General features: G+C 37.2%; 1 protein-coding gene across 1 annotated transcript in view; it reads left to right on the top strand.

Annotated features, from left to right (window-relative positions):
* LOC132101402 (leucine zipper protein 2) overlaps nt 1-14,220 on the top strand; it is a 154,655-nt gene extending 140,435 nt beyond the window's left edge. Inside the window, exons 10-12 of the mRNA XM_059506333.1 lie at nt 3,660-3,764; nt 10,254-10,325; nt 12,756-14,220. Coding sequence (XP_059362316.1) covers nt 3,660-3,764; nt 10,254-10,325; nt 12,756-12,860 — 282 coding nt within the window. The 3' untranslated portion in view covers nt 12,861-14,220. The remainder of the gene's footprint in view (nt 1-3,659; nt 3,765-10,253; nt 10,326-12,755) is intronic.
* The last annotated feature ends 4,166 nt before the right edge of the window (nt 14,221-18,386 follow it).

Genomic DNA, 18,386 nt, shown 5'->3' with positions numbered 1-18,386 from the left:
AGTATAAAGATCACTAAGACTAGTTTGTAAATTGGTCACCGTGATTTTACCAAGTAAGACATGTTCCTGGATCAACATCTTTTGATGATCCTGGATCAACATTATAATCCAAAAATACAGACTTAACCCAATCACTACCCCTAAACCTAGCCATACCCATAATTTATTATTTAAATCAGTTGGAAATGATAGCTGATTAACAAGGACGTAGAAGCACCTAACACTGATTTTAAGCCTAAAACAGATATTTCCTGAAAAGTTATATCTCAATTCTGATCGGTTGATTGGAATGTTGTTCCAGGATCAACAACGATGTTGATCCAGGAACATGCTGTACTTGGTGAAATCACGCTCACCAGTTCATAAATGCATTAAATTGTCAAGATAAGCAAGAGGTCAAAAGTTACCTCTTTGAGTTTTGATCTTTCTGTCTCAACCCAACAACAGCTGACATCAACAGAGCACTGAACACCATGACGCTGGAAATCATGGAAATGGATCATGTTAGCTCTGTCGATTCACTCTGTACAGTTAAACCGAGGTAATTAACTGACAACCTGAACAAACTGAGAAGCGAAATATTTATACCGCTGCTTTCCCTGCAGGTATCTCTACCAAACATCCGTTAATTAGCTCGTCTTAAACCAAGGAGGCCAAGCTGATTAATTCAAGCAGGTGTTTTGAACAAATAACTCAGACACGAAACCCTCATTTTAATAACTCTTTACAGCACTCACCCGATGGCATCTTGTCTTGATGTTGTTGGTCTTCTCATGAGAGTTGTTTGAATTGAAATATAGCACACCATTTCTGATTTAAAAACAAGACTTATGTGGGCTTGGTACAAGATTCATGGATATGTCCTGAAGTGAAATGTGCAAACTTTACAGCATAGAAGGGCTATTTAACTTTTTTTTTAACTACTTGAAATTTAACAACCACCTCAAAGCCTTCATAACCGGGATCCTCACCAACCCAAAAACAACTTTTACAACCTGGTGTGTACCTGTGCATAAGATAATAAAATGGATGGTATATACACATTTTCCTTTCGGGTTTGGGCATCTTAGTACATAAATGAGCACTCAAGTCAACACCAGATTACAATGTTCAAAAGTGGCTTAGCAAAAACTAGGCCTCTACGGATATCATGCTGATTTGCAATGGGGAAGCAATAAGTGTGTCATATTCTATTTCATTCAGTCTGAGGAGCAAAGATTCCCTAAGCAGATTATTGTTATATCATTACTCCTCCAGAGAGACGCTTCAGAGACTGTGTGAAGTTTGTTACTGTAGTATTTATCGCACCTGTCTTTGCTCAGTAAATGAGTGATAGGATGTGTGAAGAGCTTTGCTAGAAGTCTCGTCCCCCACTGTGCTGTTTTTTTTTTAATTCACACTAACATCGGTTTAACCAGTCGCCATTTCAGCACATATAAACTGAGAAACATGTAAGCACATATAAATATGAGAAACACACACTGACTCTGTGTGTGTGATGCGTTACTCCTTTCATCTTTTGTAAAGAAGATATATATTTATTTGTGATTGGTTTTTTGTGCACATAAATGTGCAACATAAATGTGTTGTTATTTTCAAAAATAAATATCATGAAAATAAAAATACAAATAAAATTAAATCTAGATATCAACTACCATTTAAAATATTGAAATCGCTAAGGCAATTTTTATATTAATACTGAAAAAAGACTATAAAAACAGCAGTACTGTGATATTACAATTTACAACTTTGACTATATTTTATACATTATACATTAATTTATTTACATGATGCCAAAGCTGAATTTTAGTAAAAAATAATTACTCCAGTTTTCAGTGTCATATCACCTGACATTATTGTAATATGCTAATTTCTTGATAAAAAAAAGGAGAGAGAAAAAAAAGACTGTTTACTATCAAAGTTAAGAACAGTTGTGCTTCTTAATATCCTTGTGGTTATCAAGATATACACCCCCCCCCCCCCACCAACCAGGATTTCTTTATGAATAGAAAGTTAATTGAAAACATAATTAATAGATGAAACATAATTTATTTGTAATATGAATATTTGTAACATTTATGCAATGGAAGTGTATATATATATATATATATATATATATATATATATATATATATATATATATATATATATATATATATATATATATATATATATACACAATCTGCTCAGTTAGTGGGATTTTCACGCACAACCATTTCTAGGGTTTACAAAGAATGGTGTGAAAAGGGAAATACATCCAGTATGTGGGCGAAAATCCCATGTTGATGCTAGAGGTCAAAGGAGAATGGGGTGGCTGATTCAAGCTGATAGAAGAGCAACTTTCACTGAAACAACCACTCGTTAAAACCGAGGTATGCAGCAAAGCATTTGTGAAGCCACAACACGCACAACCTTGAGGCGCATGGGCTACAACAGCAGAACACCCCACCGGGTACCATTCATCTCCACTACAAATAGGAAAAAGAGGCTACAATTTGCACCAGCTCACCAAAATTGGACAGTTGAAGACTGGAAAAATGTTGCCTGGTCTGATGAGTATCGATTTCTGTTGAGACGTTCAGACGGTAGAGTCAGAATTTGGCGTAAACAAAATGAGAACATGGATCCATCATGCCTTGTTACCACTGTGCAGGCTGGTGGTGGTGGTGTAATGGTGTGGGGGATGTTTTCTTGGCACACTTTAGGCCCCTTAGTGCCAATTGGGCATCGTTTAAATGCCACAGCCTACCTGAGCATTGTTTCTGACCATGTCCATCTCTTTATGACCACCATGTACCCATCCTCTGATGGCTACTTCCAGCAGGATAATGCACCATGTCACAAAGCTCAAATAATTTCAAATTGGTTTCTTGAACATGACAATGAGTTCACTGTACTAAAATGCCCCCCATAGTCACCAGATCTCAACCCAATAGAGCATCTTTTGGGATGTGGTGGAACGGGAGCTTCGTGCCCTGGATGTGCATCCCACAAATCTCCATCAACTGCAAGATGCTATCCTATCAATATGGGGCAACATTTCTAAAGAATGCTTTCAGCACCTTGTTGAATCAATGCCACATAGAATTAAGGTAGTTCTGAAGGCGAAAGGGGGTCAAACAAAGTATTAGTATGGTGTTCCTAATTATCCTTTAGGTGAGTGTATGTATGTATGTGTGTATGTGTGTGTGTGTGTGTGTGTGTGTGTGTGTGTGTGTGTCTGTTTTATATTTATAAAAATTAAATTGAATGAAATTAAATTGTAAATATAATAATAATAATAATAATAATAATAATAATAATATAATTGATTTAAAAACAGAACCAGCTAAATTTTTTTAATTATGCTCTTAAGCCAAACAGTTTCCATTTACTGTAAGTCTCCTTGGATAAAAGCATTTGCTAAATGCAACACAATAACAGAAGTGTGCTTTGTGCTCTGATTTTAAAGCCACTCATGTACAGTAGATCACAATAGAAAGAGAGTTGACAACCAACTTCAAATGAACCTAAGTGGAAAATTGTCTGTGCTTTATAATAAAGCGTCTGGAGAATTTAACCCCAGCACTCTCTTGTTTTCCCTCTTTTTCTTTCTCTTCTCTACTCCTTTGTGTCTTTCATAACGTAACATTCTGTTTCTTTATGCTCTCTTCCTTAAGGACATCCCGAAAGTTCCCCGGATCACAACAACAAGTAAATTGCCTGTGAGCAGTGCGGTAATGAGGAGAGAGAGCACAGGACCGAAAGACTGCCAGATGGTGAAGGTAAATCTTTAGTGCCCTTATACGCTAATGGCCACTTCCTTACCCTTTGGACTAAATGGGGCGACTTATGTTTATTGCATCTCAGTGTATCCCTTAGCCATTTAAGATCATTTACAAATTTGAATTAAATTTCGTTCAAGAATAAGCTTTGAGGCTTCGCTCAGCAGTTTTCTCGTAATCAATGGTATATTGACCTGCTGCTGTTGCACCCTTGACAAAATATTACAGCTCCATTTAGATAAGGGTGAAGTGTGTAATTTCTGACTGTCCCTTTACGACACCAAATGGAACTAATAATAATGATGGTTTTCAAACAGATTCCTTAAATGCTCCCCTTTTCTTTTATTGGTTGGCAAAACCAATAGACCAGTTTTATAATAACTCCACTGGTGAGACAGTGTCATTTTGGGCTGGTCAGGATGCTCAAACAAACAGGAATATTTTGAAGCAAAAAAACAACAACTATTTCTGTTTATAAAACTAGAAAAAAAACTGCTTAGAATCTCTCAAGTCCAAAGTATAACACTGGTGCAAAAATGATATACAGTTTTCTCTCAAAAAGTTAGCACATTGAAATAAACATGACATTTTGAAGTAGAAAACCTGAAATAGTTTTTTCTTGCAAAATATACAGCATCTGTCTGTTTTATTTTTTACTCCAATAATAAGAATAATAATTGCATAGTTATTATTATTATTATTATTATTATTATTATTTTAAAAACTAAAATAAAAATGTATTTTAAAATGTACTGACAATCTATTTTATTTATAACTTCAACAATAATAATTGTATAATTTTTGTAAAAAAACATTATTATTATAAAAACTAAAAAAGTCTTCAATAATGATAATAATAATATAATTGTAATAATAATTATTGTTGTTGCTGTAAAAAACTAAAATATTTTTTATTGTAAAATGTACTGTAACAATCTGTTTTATTTATTATATCTATAATAATAATAATAATAATAATAATAATAATAACAATTTGTTAAAAAGTTACAATAGTCCAATAGTAACACAAAATGACAGTTTGTTAGACAAATAGATGAAGAAATAAGATAGAGAAGATTAGAAAAGCATGGAAGTAAGCTAGAGGAGTGTTGAAATGCAGAGATTTTTTTTTTCTCCTTATTCAGTGAGCTAAGCTGGTGGAGGAAGTGTTTGTAGCAACATTTCTAGTGAAATGAAATGGAAGAGAAGGGCTGTTCCAGTGGTAGTTCTGAAAGCAAGTATCAAAACCTTAAATTTAATTCTGGCCACAACTGGAAGCCAGTGAAGTGAGATCAGGGTACAATGCATACACGGCTGTGCGCATACAATGCCTATAATAAAATATACTGTACGTCACACACACTATATGCATACTCCAGCATATGTGTAAACAACAAAACATACTTTGGTATTTACCCTGTTTTTTCTGTAATATATTGCCTCTAGAATAGCTAAAGATGACCTTAAAATGATTATGCCATTTCCTTTTTTTTTGTTCTGAATGCATTTCATAGCTTTTTGCAGTGGTAGTCGCAAAACTTCTTTTGTAAAGAACTGAAAAGGCATAATTTTTTCACAGACGGTCTTACCGGTAATGGATGTTAGCTAAACAATTACACAGATTACGAACCCATTTTGAGAAATTCACTCACACGTTTCTCACACGGGTGGTAGGCACAAAGCAACCTTACATGATCCTCAGTCATGATTGCAGTTGACACATGATGTGAGATCTAGTCTGGAAGGTTTGAGACAGCAATGGGAAGATGAACACCGGGAACAATGCATTACACATATCAGCAGAGCAGAAAGTAGTTCTGTAGACCAGGCCAGATACATCTCACTGCTCGCTGACATGCGCTTATCACCTATAATGAAAGGATTTTTTTTGTGTGTGTGACTGTGGATAAGTGGCTGTGTGTTATCTGAATGTGTGTGTGCAAGAGGGGAAAACAGCCACTTGAGGAAGTGTGCAGTGACAAGAAACAAAGACAGAGAGAAAGAGAGAGAGAAACACGTGATCCCAGGGTGAAGGTGTCAGTCTTGGTAGATGACATGCCATGAAGATTATGTAATGAAAATGCTCCCAGAGCAGTTCTCATCCTGCTGATGGTACTGATGAGAGTAGTGTGATGGAGCCCTGTGACAATACTGAGAGAAAGTATCTATAGATAGATACCTGTAGATATGTATATATCTAAGAAATACATGTATATTTAAGAAAAATATGTTATGTTAATATATTAAATAGATTTATATATTATATAATTATATGAATATAAATATATACATGTAAATACATGTAAATATTTTTTTTTTAAAGTGTATGTGGTTACACTTTATTTTTACGACTGGGGAAGTCGTGGCCTAATGGTTAGAGAGTCGGACTCCCAATCGAAAGGTTGTGAGTTCGAGTCCCGGGCTGGCATGTACAGTTCTCTCTCCACCTTCAATACCACGACTTAGGTGCCCTTGAGCAAGGCATCGAACCCCCAACTGCTCCCCGGGCGCCGCAGCATAAATGGCTGCCCACTGCTCTGGGTGTGTGCTCACAGTGTGTGTGTGTGTTCACTGCTCTGTGTGTGTGCATTTCGGATGGGTTAAATGCAGAGCACAAATTCTGAGTATGGGTCACCATACTTGGCTGAATGTCACTTCACTTTCATTTTTAGACTTTATCTTAACTAGTTGATTACTAGCATGCATATTACTAGAATATTAGCTATTTTATGTACAAATTAAGTGATAAGGTTGGGAGCAGGCTTCACTATGTTTTTTTAGATTTTCAGAGTGCTGGCCTTATATAACACATATGAAACAAAGTAAAGAGGCCCGATGATGATGACGACGATGGGTGTGTCAATGACAATGGGTGTGGGTATTTAAGATTGGTTACAAGCTTTCCTGATTGCACACTGAAGAAGGCACACGCCGAAACGCGTTTGTGCAAAATGTACAAATTAAGCACATATGAATGTGCTAGATGACTTATTCTAGATGACCTTATTCTACATCCCTAATCCTACCCAATACCTAAACTTAACAAATACCTTACTAACTATAACTAAGCAGCAAATTAGGAATTTATTGAGGGAAAAGTCATAATTAAAAGTGATTAAGTGTTCCCTATCTGTGGTGTTAAATCATGACGACATAGGGGGTTCACTTGGGATCCCCAATTCTCTCTGACTTTAAGAGAAAAAGCAAATGAATGAGTGAATTTTGCATTCCTGAGCCACTCCCCATGCATACTGGTATAAAATGGTGACAGGTGCATCCACTCTTCAGATTTTTGCTTAGGAGCCCAGTGGATGATCTCCACAAAGCCCTTTACTCAACTGACTGGAAGAAGCTGTTCCTGGTTGGCATTACGTTGCAAACAACGGTGTCCCTGTCATCAGCGATTGCCCTAGGCACTTCAACTGAAAGAGCAGTTTCTCTAAAAGTGCAAATCACAGTCGGTTCGAGTCTCTTTAAAGATGCTGTTCCATCCTTGTTTTCTTGGTTGTGGTCATTGCCTGTCCTCTGTTAATGGGCACTATCGTTATCTTCAGTGTCTGGGCATCCAGCACGCTAAAGCTGCATTCTTGGATGACTCATGCGTTCATTGTGAGCGTATGAGCATGTCTTCACTGCGATCTTGCCTCTCTCTCCTCATGGGGAGCGTAGCGGCACCCTCTGTCTCCAGCCGTCCCAGCTAGAGCTCTGGGATATCTGAGGGTCACAGTGAGAGCTTTTCTGCCAGGCACTTCCCTATGGACCTCTCACTCCTCCCGCAGCGAATGTCCTGTGTGGCTCCTGAGTGTTTCTGCTGGCCCGGCTTGTGACTGTTCCAACATTTCATTCGGCACCACTGGAGGATCGGATGTCGATTGCAGCATCAGGGGATGGGGCAGTCGTCCACCGAGGATTAAGATTTGGAAGGCCTGCCGCCCTTGGGTGTTGTCGCCACTGCCGAATCGTACCCAGAGCTGACAAAGTCATTAACGAACCCTTTTTCGGCCAAGAAGCCACTCGTCTGCCACCTCCGTCCTCACTATCCTCAACAGCGGGGCGGCAAGAGGGTACATTGACATTCACCAGGTAGAGAGAGCGGTTTGGGTGCACCTGTGCCTGCAAAATGCTGCCATATGGAGGAATCGTCCTCGTCTCCTGTCCAAAACCTGTAAGCTGACAGCGGCACATGCCACCAAAGCTTACAGTGCTGCTGGCCAAGCAGCCTCTGCCCTGCATGCCATGGCTATCTTGCAGGTCCACTAAGTCAAGGCACTAAAACAAATGCACGAGGGTAGTACCGATCCGTGGTTGATGCAGGGATTGTGCCCTCCTGGGCGACGAAAGTCACGGCGCAGTCCCTCGGGAATGAAATGTACATGTTAGTGGCCCAAGAGCACCATCTCTGGCTCAACCTTGCTGAGATGAGAGACTTTGACAAAATTAGTTTTCTTGATGCTCCCATGTCGTAGATTGGCCTGGTCAGATATTGTCAAGGACATTGCCCAGCAGTTCTCGGTAGAAAAGAAACAGACAAAAACAGAGGCAATCCAGCACATCCTGCCCCGACGTTATCCTCCTTCTGCAATCATTCCGTCACAGGCCCTGCCTCAGTCTGGCTGTTGCTGAGGGTGCCTCTGTATCCTCCAGAGCACCTCTGCCTTAAGAAAACATTTTCTGTCATAGGATCAGTGGCTTGACTATCTCCAGCAGCGATGTATTCACATTTTGGTACCTGTGGGCGCCAAGGTCAGATAATTTGCACTGGGGCATTGGGAAGTTTACGAACTTTGTGTAGCATTTGTCTGACACGTGGCTGCATGTCAACATTTACAGAGCTACAGGGTTGTGATGGGGTTCAGGGGGAGTGGCTCAGGTATGCAAAATCCACTAGTTAAATTTTATTTGTGTATTTTCTTTAAGTCAGAGAGAATTGGGGCTCCCAAGTGAACCCCCCTATGTCATCAAGACATAACGTCTCCGTTCCCTCCATTAGGGAACGAGGGTTACACCATATGTGTTAAAAAGGTGATACAGTTTCCATAAAAAAATAGGAAGCACATCTGTTTGCAGTTTTGTTAATATACAATGTTTCTTAAGCAGTAAATAGTTCCTGAAGGATTATATATACATGGATACAGTAATAAGTACTGTAAGTAACACTTTAGTGATAATAGTAACACCTATTATCTTACATATTGACTGTTTATTAGTACTTATAAAACACATATTCTGCACGACCATATTCTACATCACTAATCCTACCCAATATCTAAACTTAACAACTAACTTAACTTATAGCAGCAAATTAGGAGTTTACTGAGGCAAAGGTCATAGTTAATGGTTTGTTAATGCCGAGAATTGGACCTTAAAATAAAGTGTGACTATATATTAGAAAGTTATTTTAAATGATAATATATAACTCTAAATTTTGAATGGATTTTAATGTACAGAATATTTTCTATTATAATTAATTAATATAATAATCTGCCAGTCATTTACCAATCTTTACATTACTTTTTTTTTTTTTTTTTACAGTGTACGTTATGACAACAAATTGAACTTCAGATGGCGAAGTACTTTATTAGATCCATCAAAAAGATGTCAGCTGTTTTTGAGTCTTTAGTATTGATCACACACCAGCTTGTCTAGTGGGAGTTTACACACATTGATAATTGCTACTCATTTATCTCTGCTGGCTTCAGTTCCCTGACATTCCTTCAACCAATTCTTCAAACCGTTTTTGAAGAAAGAGCACTTAGGATGAAGCAGGCTTAGGCAACGAAGGAAAAAGGTATATGGCAAGAGTTTTAGATGGTTAATCTTTACTGCCTTTATAAAGTTGTTCTTTTGGCAGGCACAGTCCTATACACTTCCATTAACTTAACCTCACAGTTTTTTGTCCTGTCAGAATAAAAAAAAGAGGGAGTATTTTTGAGTTAGACATTGTCTCTTGTAGTCTTGTGCTCTTCTGTTAAATGCGTTGCTCTAAAAACATTTTTTTCGAGCTTGTTTTAGAGTTCATAGAGACAAGCATATAAAACATTTCCTTAAAATACTCCATCCCTTGAGCAACATGATTAATCTGTTTTCTATGCAACACTGTATAATCTCATAGCTCAGGGCTTTTGTGGAAAATGTAAACAACAAACAATTGTAGTCCACACAGTATGTATCACTGCTATTGTGGCCACATGCATTTTTATTTATTAAAAAGACTTAAAAGACTTTTATTCAAGACGTATTTCCCCTTCACTCTGTGCTTGATCGTAAGATGATCTTTTTGCTCATTGAATGTGGTTTTAAATTTTTTTATTTTTTTTTTTTGTAACATGTTTGTTTTTTCTGACTCTTTCTTTGTACCTCCAGGTGGGAGCAGTCTGTTCCCACAATCAGACCGAGAGGTCATCTGCTCATTGAATGTGCTTTTTAATTTTTTTTTTTTTTTTTTTTGTAACATGTTTGTTTTTTCTGACTCTTTCTTTGTACCTCCAGGTGGGAGCAGTCTGTTCCCACAATCAGACCGAGAGTTCATCTGAGATGAAAAAGACATTTGGACACAGTCAAGTGAGTCTTCTGATGTGCCCTACTGAAAGAATTAAAGAATTTAAAATCTGTCATAATTTGCTCACCCTCATGTCTTTTTAAACTGGTATGACCTTTTTTTTCATCTATGGAACACAAACTATTTTGAAAATTTTTTAAACAGTTTTTAACCATATTAAACTAAAACAACTCTGGACAATATATATATATATATATAGGCGTGGCCAAAAGTTTTGAGAATTACATAAATATTAGTTTTCAAAAAGTCTGCTGCTAAACTGCTTTTAGATATTTGTTTCAGTTGTTTCTGTGATGTAATGAAATATAATTACAAGCACTTCATAAGTTTCAAAGGCTTTTATCGACAATTACATGACATTTATGCAAAGAGTCAGTATTTGCAGTGTTGGCCCTTCTTTTTCAGGACCTCTGCAATTCGACTGGGCATGCTCTCAATCAACTTCTGGGCCAAATCCTGACTGATAGCAACCCATTCTTTCATAATCACTTCTTGGAGTTTGTCAGAATTAGTGGGTTTTTGTTTGTCCACCCGCCTATTGAGGATTGACCACAAGTTCTCAATGGGATCAAGATCTGGGGAGTTTCCAGGCCATGGACCCAAAATTTCAACATTCTAGTCACCGAGCCACTTAGTTATCACTTTTGCCTTATGGCACGGTGCTCCATCGTGCTGAAAAATGCATTGTTCTTCACCAAACTGTTGTTGGATTGTTGGAAGAAGTTGCTGTTGGAGGGTGTTTTGGTACCATTCTTTATTCATGGCTGTGTTTTTGGGCAGAATTGTGAGTGAGCCCACTCCCTTGGATGAGAAGCAACCCCACACATGAATGGTGTCAGGATGCTTTACTGTTGGCATGACACAGGACTGATGGTAGCGCTCACCTTTTCTTCTCCAGACAAGCCTTTTTCCAGATGCCCCAAACAATCGGAAAGGGGCTTCATCGGAGAATATGACTTTGCCCCAGTCCTCAGCAGTCCATTCACTATAGTTTCTGCAGAAGATCAATCTGTCCCTGATGTTTTTTTTTTGGAGAGAAGTGGCTTCTTTGCTGCCTTTCTTGACACCAGGCCATCTTCTAAAAGTCTTCGCCTCACTGTGCATGCAGATGCGCTCACACCTACCTGCTGCCATTCCTGAGCAAGCTCTGCACTGGTGGCACTCCGATCCTGCAGCTGAATCCTCTTTAAGAGACGATCCTGGCGCTTGCTGGACTTTCTTGGACGCCCTGAAGCCTTCTTTACAAGAATTGAACCTCTTTCCTTGAAGTTCTTGATGATCCTATAAATTGTTGATTTAGGTGCAATCTTAGTAGCCACAATATCCTTGCCTGTGAAGCCATTTATATGCAACGCAATGATGGCTGCACGCGTTTCTTTGCAGGTCACCATGGTTAACAATGGAAGAACAATGATTTCAAGCATCACCCTCCTTTTAACATGTCAAGTCTGCCATTCTAACCCAATCAGCCTGACATAATGATCTCCAGCCTTGTGCTCGTCAACATTCTCACCTGAGTTAACAAGACGATTACTGAAATGATCTCAGCAGGTCCTTTAATGACAGCAATGAAATGTTAATTTTCATGGCAAAGAAGGACTATGCAATTAATCTGATCACTCTTCATAACATTCTGGAGTATATGCAAATTGCTATTATAAAAACTTAAGCAGCAACTTTTCCAATTTCCAATATTTATGTAATTCTCAAAACTTTTGGCCACGACTGTATATATATATATATATATATATATATATATATATATATATATATATATTTTTTTTTTTTTCATTATTTTCATTTTCTTTATTTTTTGAGTAAACTATCCCTTTAACAATAAGTGAATTCAGTATAGATGTGATAGAACAATAGATGTGTGTGTATTACATCTGAATTTTTTATTTTTAAGATATATGAAATTCATCAAAAGTGACAGTAAAGACATTTATAATGTTACTCAAGTTCTGTGTGTGTTCAAGTAAAAAAAAAAGTCATCAAAAATGTCAGAAACCACTAGTGAAAATGCTTCTACTGTTATATTATTTTATTACTTTATTTTATACGTTTGCATTCATTACTATATGAAATGTGGGCATTACAAATTGCATTACTGCTAAAAAGTTTGGGGTAAGAATGTTTTTAAAGAAAGGAATATAAAATGTATTAATTTACACATTAAATTGATCAAAACAGACAGTAAAGACATTTGCATTATTAAATAAATTCAGCTGTAATTACCATAAGAGACTTCTTTTAAAAACATTTGTTAAGAATATCAAACCCTAATTTAAGTAAAAAGTTAATGTAAACATAAAAACAAATGGAGAGGAAGGTGTAAATGTCTAATCACCTGCTCTGTTTGTGCCAGATTTCAGAGTCCGCTGCACCACGGTATGCATGTATTCTCTTCTCTTGTCATCTCTGTTCTATAGGCGAAGACCCCAGAGCAGATCGGACAAGGCCAAGCAAGGACAGCAGAGGAAAGTGTGAAAACAGACGGAGACATAAAAAAGACACAAATGGACAAACACAACTGAAGGGACAGTGGAAGAATTGGCAGATTTTCTGCATGGTAAAAATGATGTCAGATCTGTTTAGGCCCCTCTTTATTCACTGAGCTTATAAGCACACGCACACACACACACACACACACACACTGTAGGCAAACACAAATAACGACAGACACAAAAACAAAATACTCAGTCTAACATTGCTAATGTAGAAAAGGAAATTCCCAACATTCGATTTTGAACTTTCTTAATAAAAAACCAACCGCATAGTATGGCATGCATTATAGAGTTTTAGATATTGATTTTACAAGGTTACGATGGTACTGGTTGTTTTTAATAACTGTTATTTTTTTGTTCACTATCTATTTTGATTCTATTTTTCTCCCAAAGTGAGGACACAGTGTTCTTTGATTTGTGTTGTTTGTAATTAAAAGCTATTTCTGGCACCTCAGACCAGAATTTAAGTGTTAAAGGTCACGCTGGGGGCCATTTGAGTTCTGTAAATTTACACGAGGTCAAATTCAAACTTATGTCTGAGCAGCTTCTGAAAATACTGAGCCATGTCCTGAATGCAAAATAGGGCTGCACGATTTTAGGAAACAAAAAGGAATTGTGATTTTTCAGATAAAAAGTGATTGCATTTTAAAACTTTTTTTTTTTGCTAAATAATAAATATATTAAACTGAGTAAGAAATATTACTATAGTAATTACTATAGTGATAATTCACTATAAAATAAAAATAATAATACATATTAACATTTTACAGTACAAATGTAAAATTACAATAATAATACTTAAATCTTATTATTTTATTTTATTTTATTATTTTTTTACAAACTTTAAAAAATCAAGCTTTTATTTTGGCAGCACATGTGTAAGTGTGTTAAAACACAATACCACTTTACTCTGAAACACATAGTGCACATATTTATTTCAATCATCTGCAGTCTTTGCGATTTGATAACCATGCTAAGTCATGTCGCGATTTCGGTTTTATTCCATTTAATCGCGCAGCCCTAACTGAAATAAAATCAATCCCAACTCTGCTAAAATTACGAAAATAATTGTTTAACGCAGCTAAAATGTGAAGGTACGGTTTGTCTCGTGTTGTAGCAAAGATTAATTTACTCCTCCTACTTCATATTACGAGGCTCAAGTTGGCTGGCCAACTATCACTGTTGAATATTTCGGAGCTTTTGGTGCCAGAATTAAAGAGAAAAACTCGACTCACAGTGAGTCGTCTCCCTAAGAATGATGTGCCATGCACCGAGTACTTAATCTACTGCTACATCTCTCTGTTTCTCTACCTTCTTGTGTCCTTTACAATAAACCGTGATTTTCGCTAAATGTGTGAAGAATAAATGGTTATTTGTGGAGTAAAAAAAACAGACTCGTCACTCTCCGTGAATTTCCTGTGTCCTGACTCTGCTGCTCCATTTAATTAACACCTCTGGCGCTTCAAGAAAGGCCCCGCTGTACTGTTAAAGTGCAAGGTCAATAACCTAGATCCCACGGGATCAAGCGAAAGTCCTCATTGGTGTATCCTGTACGTGAGCAGCACATCATAATAACTTCAAAGCTCTGGTCCTTAGCCTTTTTATAGGCCTTTGATTTTTCTTTCTCCATCCTTCCTTCTCTCTTTACCCACCACTTTTCCAGCTGAACTTTCTGTTCTCTGTTTATGTAAACACTGAACTGAAAAATGTATGCATTCTAGGGAGAGATTTATTAATTATGGGGCACCAAGTCTCGATGAAAATTTATGATTGCAGCTGGTTTTGTCTTGGAAATTAAAGCTAACATTATTGTTCTTAAAATGTTATGACAATTACTCAATGCTTTTGTCTTTCTATTTTGTCATTTTGTCTGTGCTAAAAGTACGGGCACAATCTTAATGAGGCAACAGCTTCTTTTATTCAAATTGGAGATAGCGAAAACTCTCTGCCAGTAGAAACGTCTACCTGCAAATTATGATTTCAGGCCATTTGCTACTTTGCCAATTATAATCAAAACTTCTGAGGGAGAGCATGCCAAGCATATCCCAGAGAGAGAGACGCTCCTCATGAATGTTTGAGCTGGAGGAGATGCTGTCTGAAATGTCCTGATGGACTACATGCTCGCTCTCAGATCACTACATGGGAAAATAAGACCGATAGTGACAAATCTGTGTGAAGAGCCAATTTACCTGTAGCTATACTGTGGCTTCCAAAAATATGATGTTGTCTTCCCTTGAAAAACTTCTACAAGATCTTATAAATAAAAATGAGCCATGATCAAAACCTGATTTATATCATCCTCTCTGAAAAAGCCTTGCAGAGAGGCAGAGTATGCCTGATTTCATTTGCTGCGAATAGAGGCTGACTTGTTACAAACTTGTCAAAGTCAAGTGCTTCATTCAGCACAGGGAATGAGACATTAATTTTGGATTTACATATTACCTCTAGTCTTTGAATCCATAGCGCACAACAATCTTTGGTGATTAAAAGCATTGTTCTGCACTCACTGCGAAAATACTGGCTTAAAAGGCTTAACGATGCTAAATCGAGACGCAGTGGCATTATTTTGATGTTTTTAAGAGTTCAACATATGGCATTCGCCTCTGATCACATTTTTTTTTGCCTTCAGCCTCCATTAACGCTCATATCGTGTCGTGGCCTAATGGTTAGAGAGTCAGACTCCCAATCGAAAGGTTGTGAGTTCGAGTCCCGGGCTGGCAGGAATTGTGGGTGGGGGGAGTGCATGTAAAGTTCTCTCTCCACCTTCAATACCACGACTTAGGTGCCCTTGAGCAAGGCACCGAACCCCCAACTGCTCCCCGGGCGCCGCAGCATAAATGGCTGCCCACTGCTCCGGGTGTGTGCTCACAGTGTGTGTGTTCACTGCTCTGTGTGTGTGCACTTCGGATGGGTTAAATGCAGAGCACAAATTCTGAGTATGGGTCACCATACTTGGCTGAATGTCACTTCACTTTCACTTTCATATGTGGTTTGGATGATTTTGAAAAAAAGTATTCTGATAGGCTAATTACAGCTCAGAAAGCCAATTTTCCCCTCTTCATACCATCTAACCCACTCAAGTCAGGGAAAAGGTGTAGGAAATGGAGCCCATCAGCAACTTCAAAGTGAATTTAAATAGCTCCATCAATACTTCCATTCAGACTCACTGTGGAAGTACTCACGTACAGACACCTCTAGTGGTTTGGCTCTTTACACGTTGAGTTATGAGGAGGTAAAACAGTGTTTTCGGGAACAACAACAGCCAAAGAAGCTGAAGAATCCAGGCCAGCTGTGAGATGCAGTGTCTGTGGATTCATGAAGATTTCTGGTTGCCAAAAGCAGAATTACATGGTCAAACACACACAAACACACAGTGAGAGAGAAAAAACACATTTGGACACAATGCAGACGGTGTATCTTAAGATAGAAACAGCCAACAGAAACAGACCGGCTTTTAAATCTCATCTGAAATTTGGAAATAAAAACAGTTACACTATATTACACATTCTGTTCAAGATGACGCAAAATTACAGCTTTACCCTGGAGATGTTGATTTCACCCAAAACAACATCTCCCAACATTACAGCAGTGAGAAGTGTCTTTTATTTTGTACATGGACTGTGATAGATGATTCATTAGGTTCATTTCGAAGTGAGTTACTCCTCAAGGATGGAAGAAATTTTTATGGCAACAGTATCTTCACCAGCCGGTTCAGTGACGCCAACGCTAAGAAAAACTTTAACGTGAGATGTGCGTATCTGTGCACACAGATATAAAAAGGTGGCGGCGGGCCAGCTGTAAAGTCATTGCGAGGACAGATTTTACAGTGAACAGCTGGGGCTTTGCAGTAAAGTATCTCACTGCCTCCCACACAGTGCATAAACACACAATTATTCACCTATTATCTTTCACCTCATCACATTTCACTCTAGGACTTACATAGTAGTTATTTTTACATTTAGCTAAGACCTATAGTACATTGTTTGCTAAGTAATTCTCTTTGGACTGGCCTTGTAAATACGGCTATTTGTAAAGAACTAGATAAAGGAGAAAACTTACAGCAGTTCAGATGTTAGTTATACTTGTTATATAAGATCTTTAGCCACAGCGAATAATTGTTGACATCACTGCACATAACCTTTACTAATCGCCTCTTTAATATAGCTGAACTATGTCTGATCATTACAGAAGTATGATAGAGGTCCATGAAATGTAGTAGGAATTGATTTTGCTTCTTAAATGGAGTGAGTGTTGTTACTGGCAGCAGGCCACAATCTGAAATATCCCCTCAAATATAATATGCTGTACTTGAAAAAAAAAAAAAGACACAATATCTCCTGCAGCTAAATGATCTGTAGAAATGCACACAGCTTGACGGTTTAACCCCTTTGTGTGCAACGATCAGGGACAGCCCCATATTATTATTGTTTCACTTTCACAGCACGCTAAACATCACTTAAACAGCACGAGCAAAATTCACATTAACATTCATAAGGTAGGCTACCAACATATGCCGCTCCTAACTAAATCATTCATCTTCTATTAGGCGCCACGCATTTTTCGAGATGTTGTGGCTTAAGTCAATTTAAGCTGTAAAGGTCAACAATGCAAACCAGCTAAATAGCACTCAGAGCATAGAACCTAATTAAATACTCACACTAATTACCCATCCTGTCCTTCTCTTCCTTCTCTAGTCTGCTCATTAAAACAAGCATGTCTACTCATTTCATGATGGATGAGATGTTTTGCCATTACTGCCACTTCTCCACTACTATATATACTTACACCGTTAAGAAGTTTGGGGTTGTTGAAAGTTTGTAAAGTTTATTTCATTATTGTTATTATTATTATTATTATTATTATTATTATTAATTATTATGCTTATAAAAGCCTCATGAATTTATTCAAAACTACTATAAAACATAAATAGTGACACACTACTTGAATTTAAAATATATATTTTTCTTTTTTTATATTATTATTATGTATATTATTATTATTATTATATAATGATCAATATTCTGATTTGGTGCTTAAGAAACAGTGAATTTAATGCATCACTGAAAATAAAAATTGATATCTTGATTTCTTAAACTATACATGAGCATTCCAGCAACTAATCTGTAATGAATTTATAACACTAGAAATCTAGTGTTTTATAAGTACAAATAAACAGCCAATATGCTATTAATATGCACGGTTATACGCAACTAGTTAATAGTGAATATTGTACCCTAATCTACCTTTTTAATTTGCTTATTCACTTTGTAATTAGTGATTTGATGCTTTACATTTCTAAACATGCAAAAGTGCACCACATGCAGGTTTTTTTTTTTTGTACAATTTCTTTTTTTTTTAATTTTTTTTTAGGTTTACCTCTCAGTTAGCGCCCTGGGGGCCCTCAAGAGCTCTGACATAATTTGAATGCTGATTACTGTTATTACCTATAAATGTTAAATATAAATGTGCAGTGATTTTCTAAAATAAATGTAGAATTTATTAGAGTTTACTGACATAAATATTTATGTACAGTACTCACCCTGGGTTGAAAGAAAC

Source organism: Carassius carassius, chromosome 23, assembly GCF_963082965.1.
Source record: "Carassius carassius chromosome 23, fCarCar2.1, whole genome shotgun sequence".
NCBI lineage: Eukaryota > Metazoa > Chordata > Actinopteri > Cypriniformes > Cyprinidae > Carassius > Carassius carassius.
This window is presented reverse-complemented; position numbering and strand designations above follow the sequence as displayed.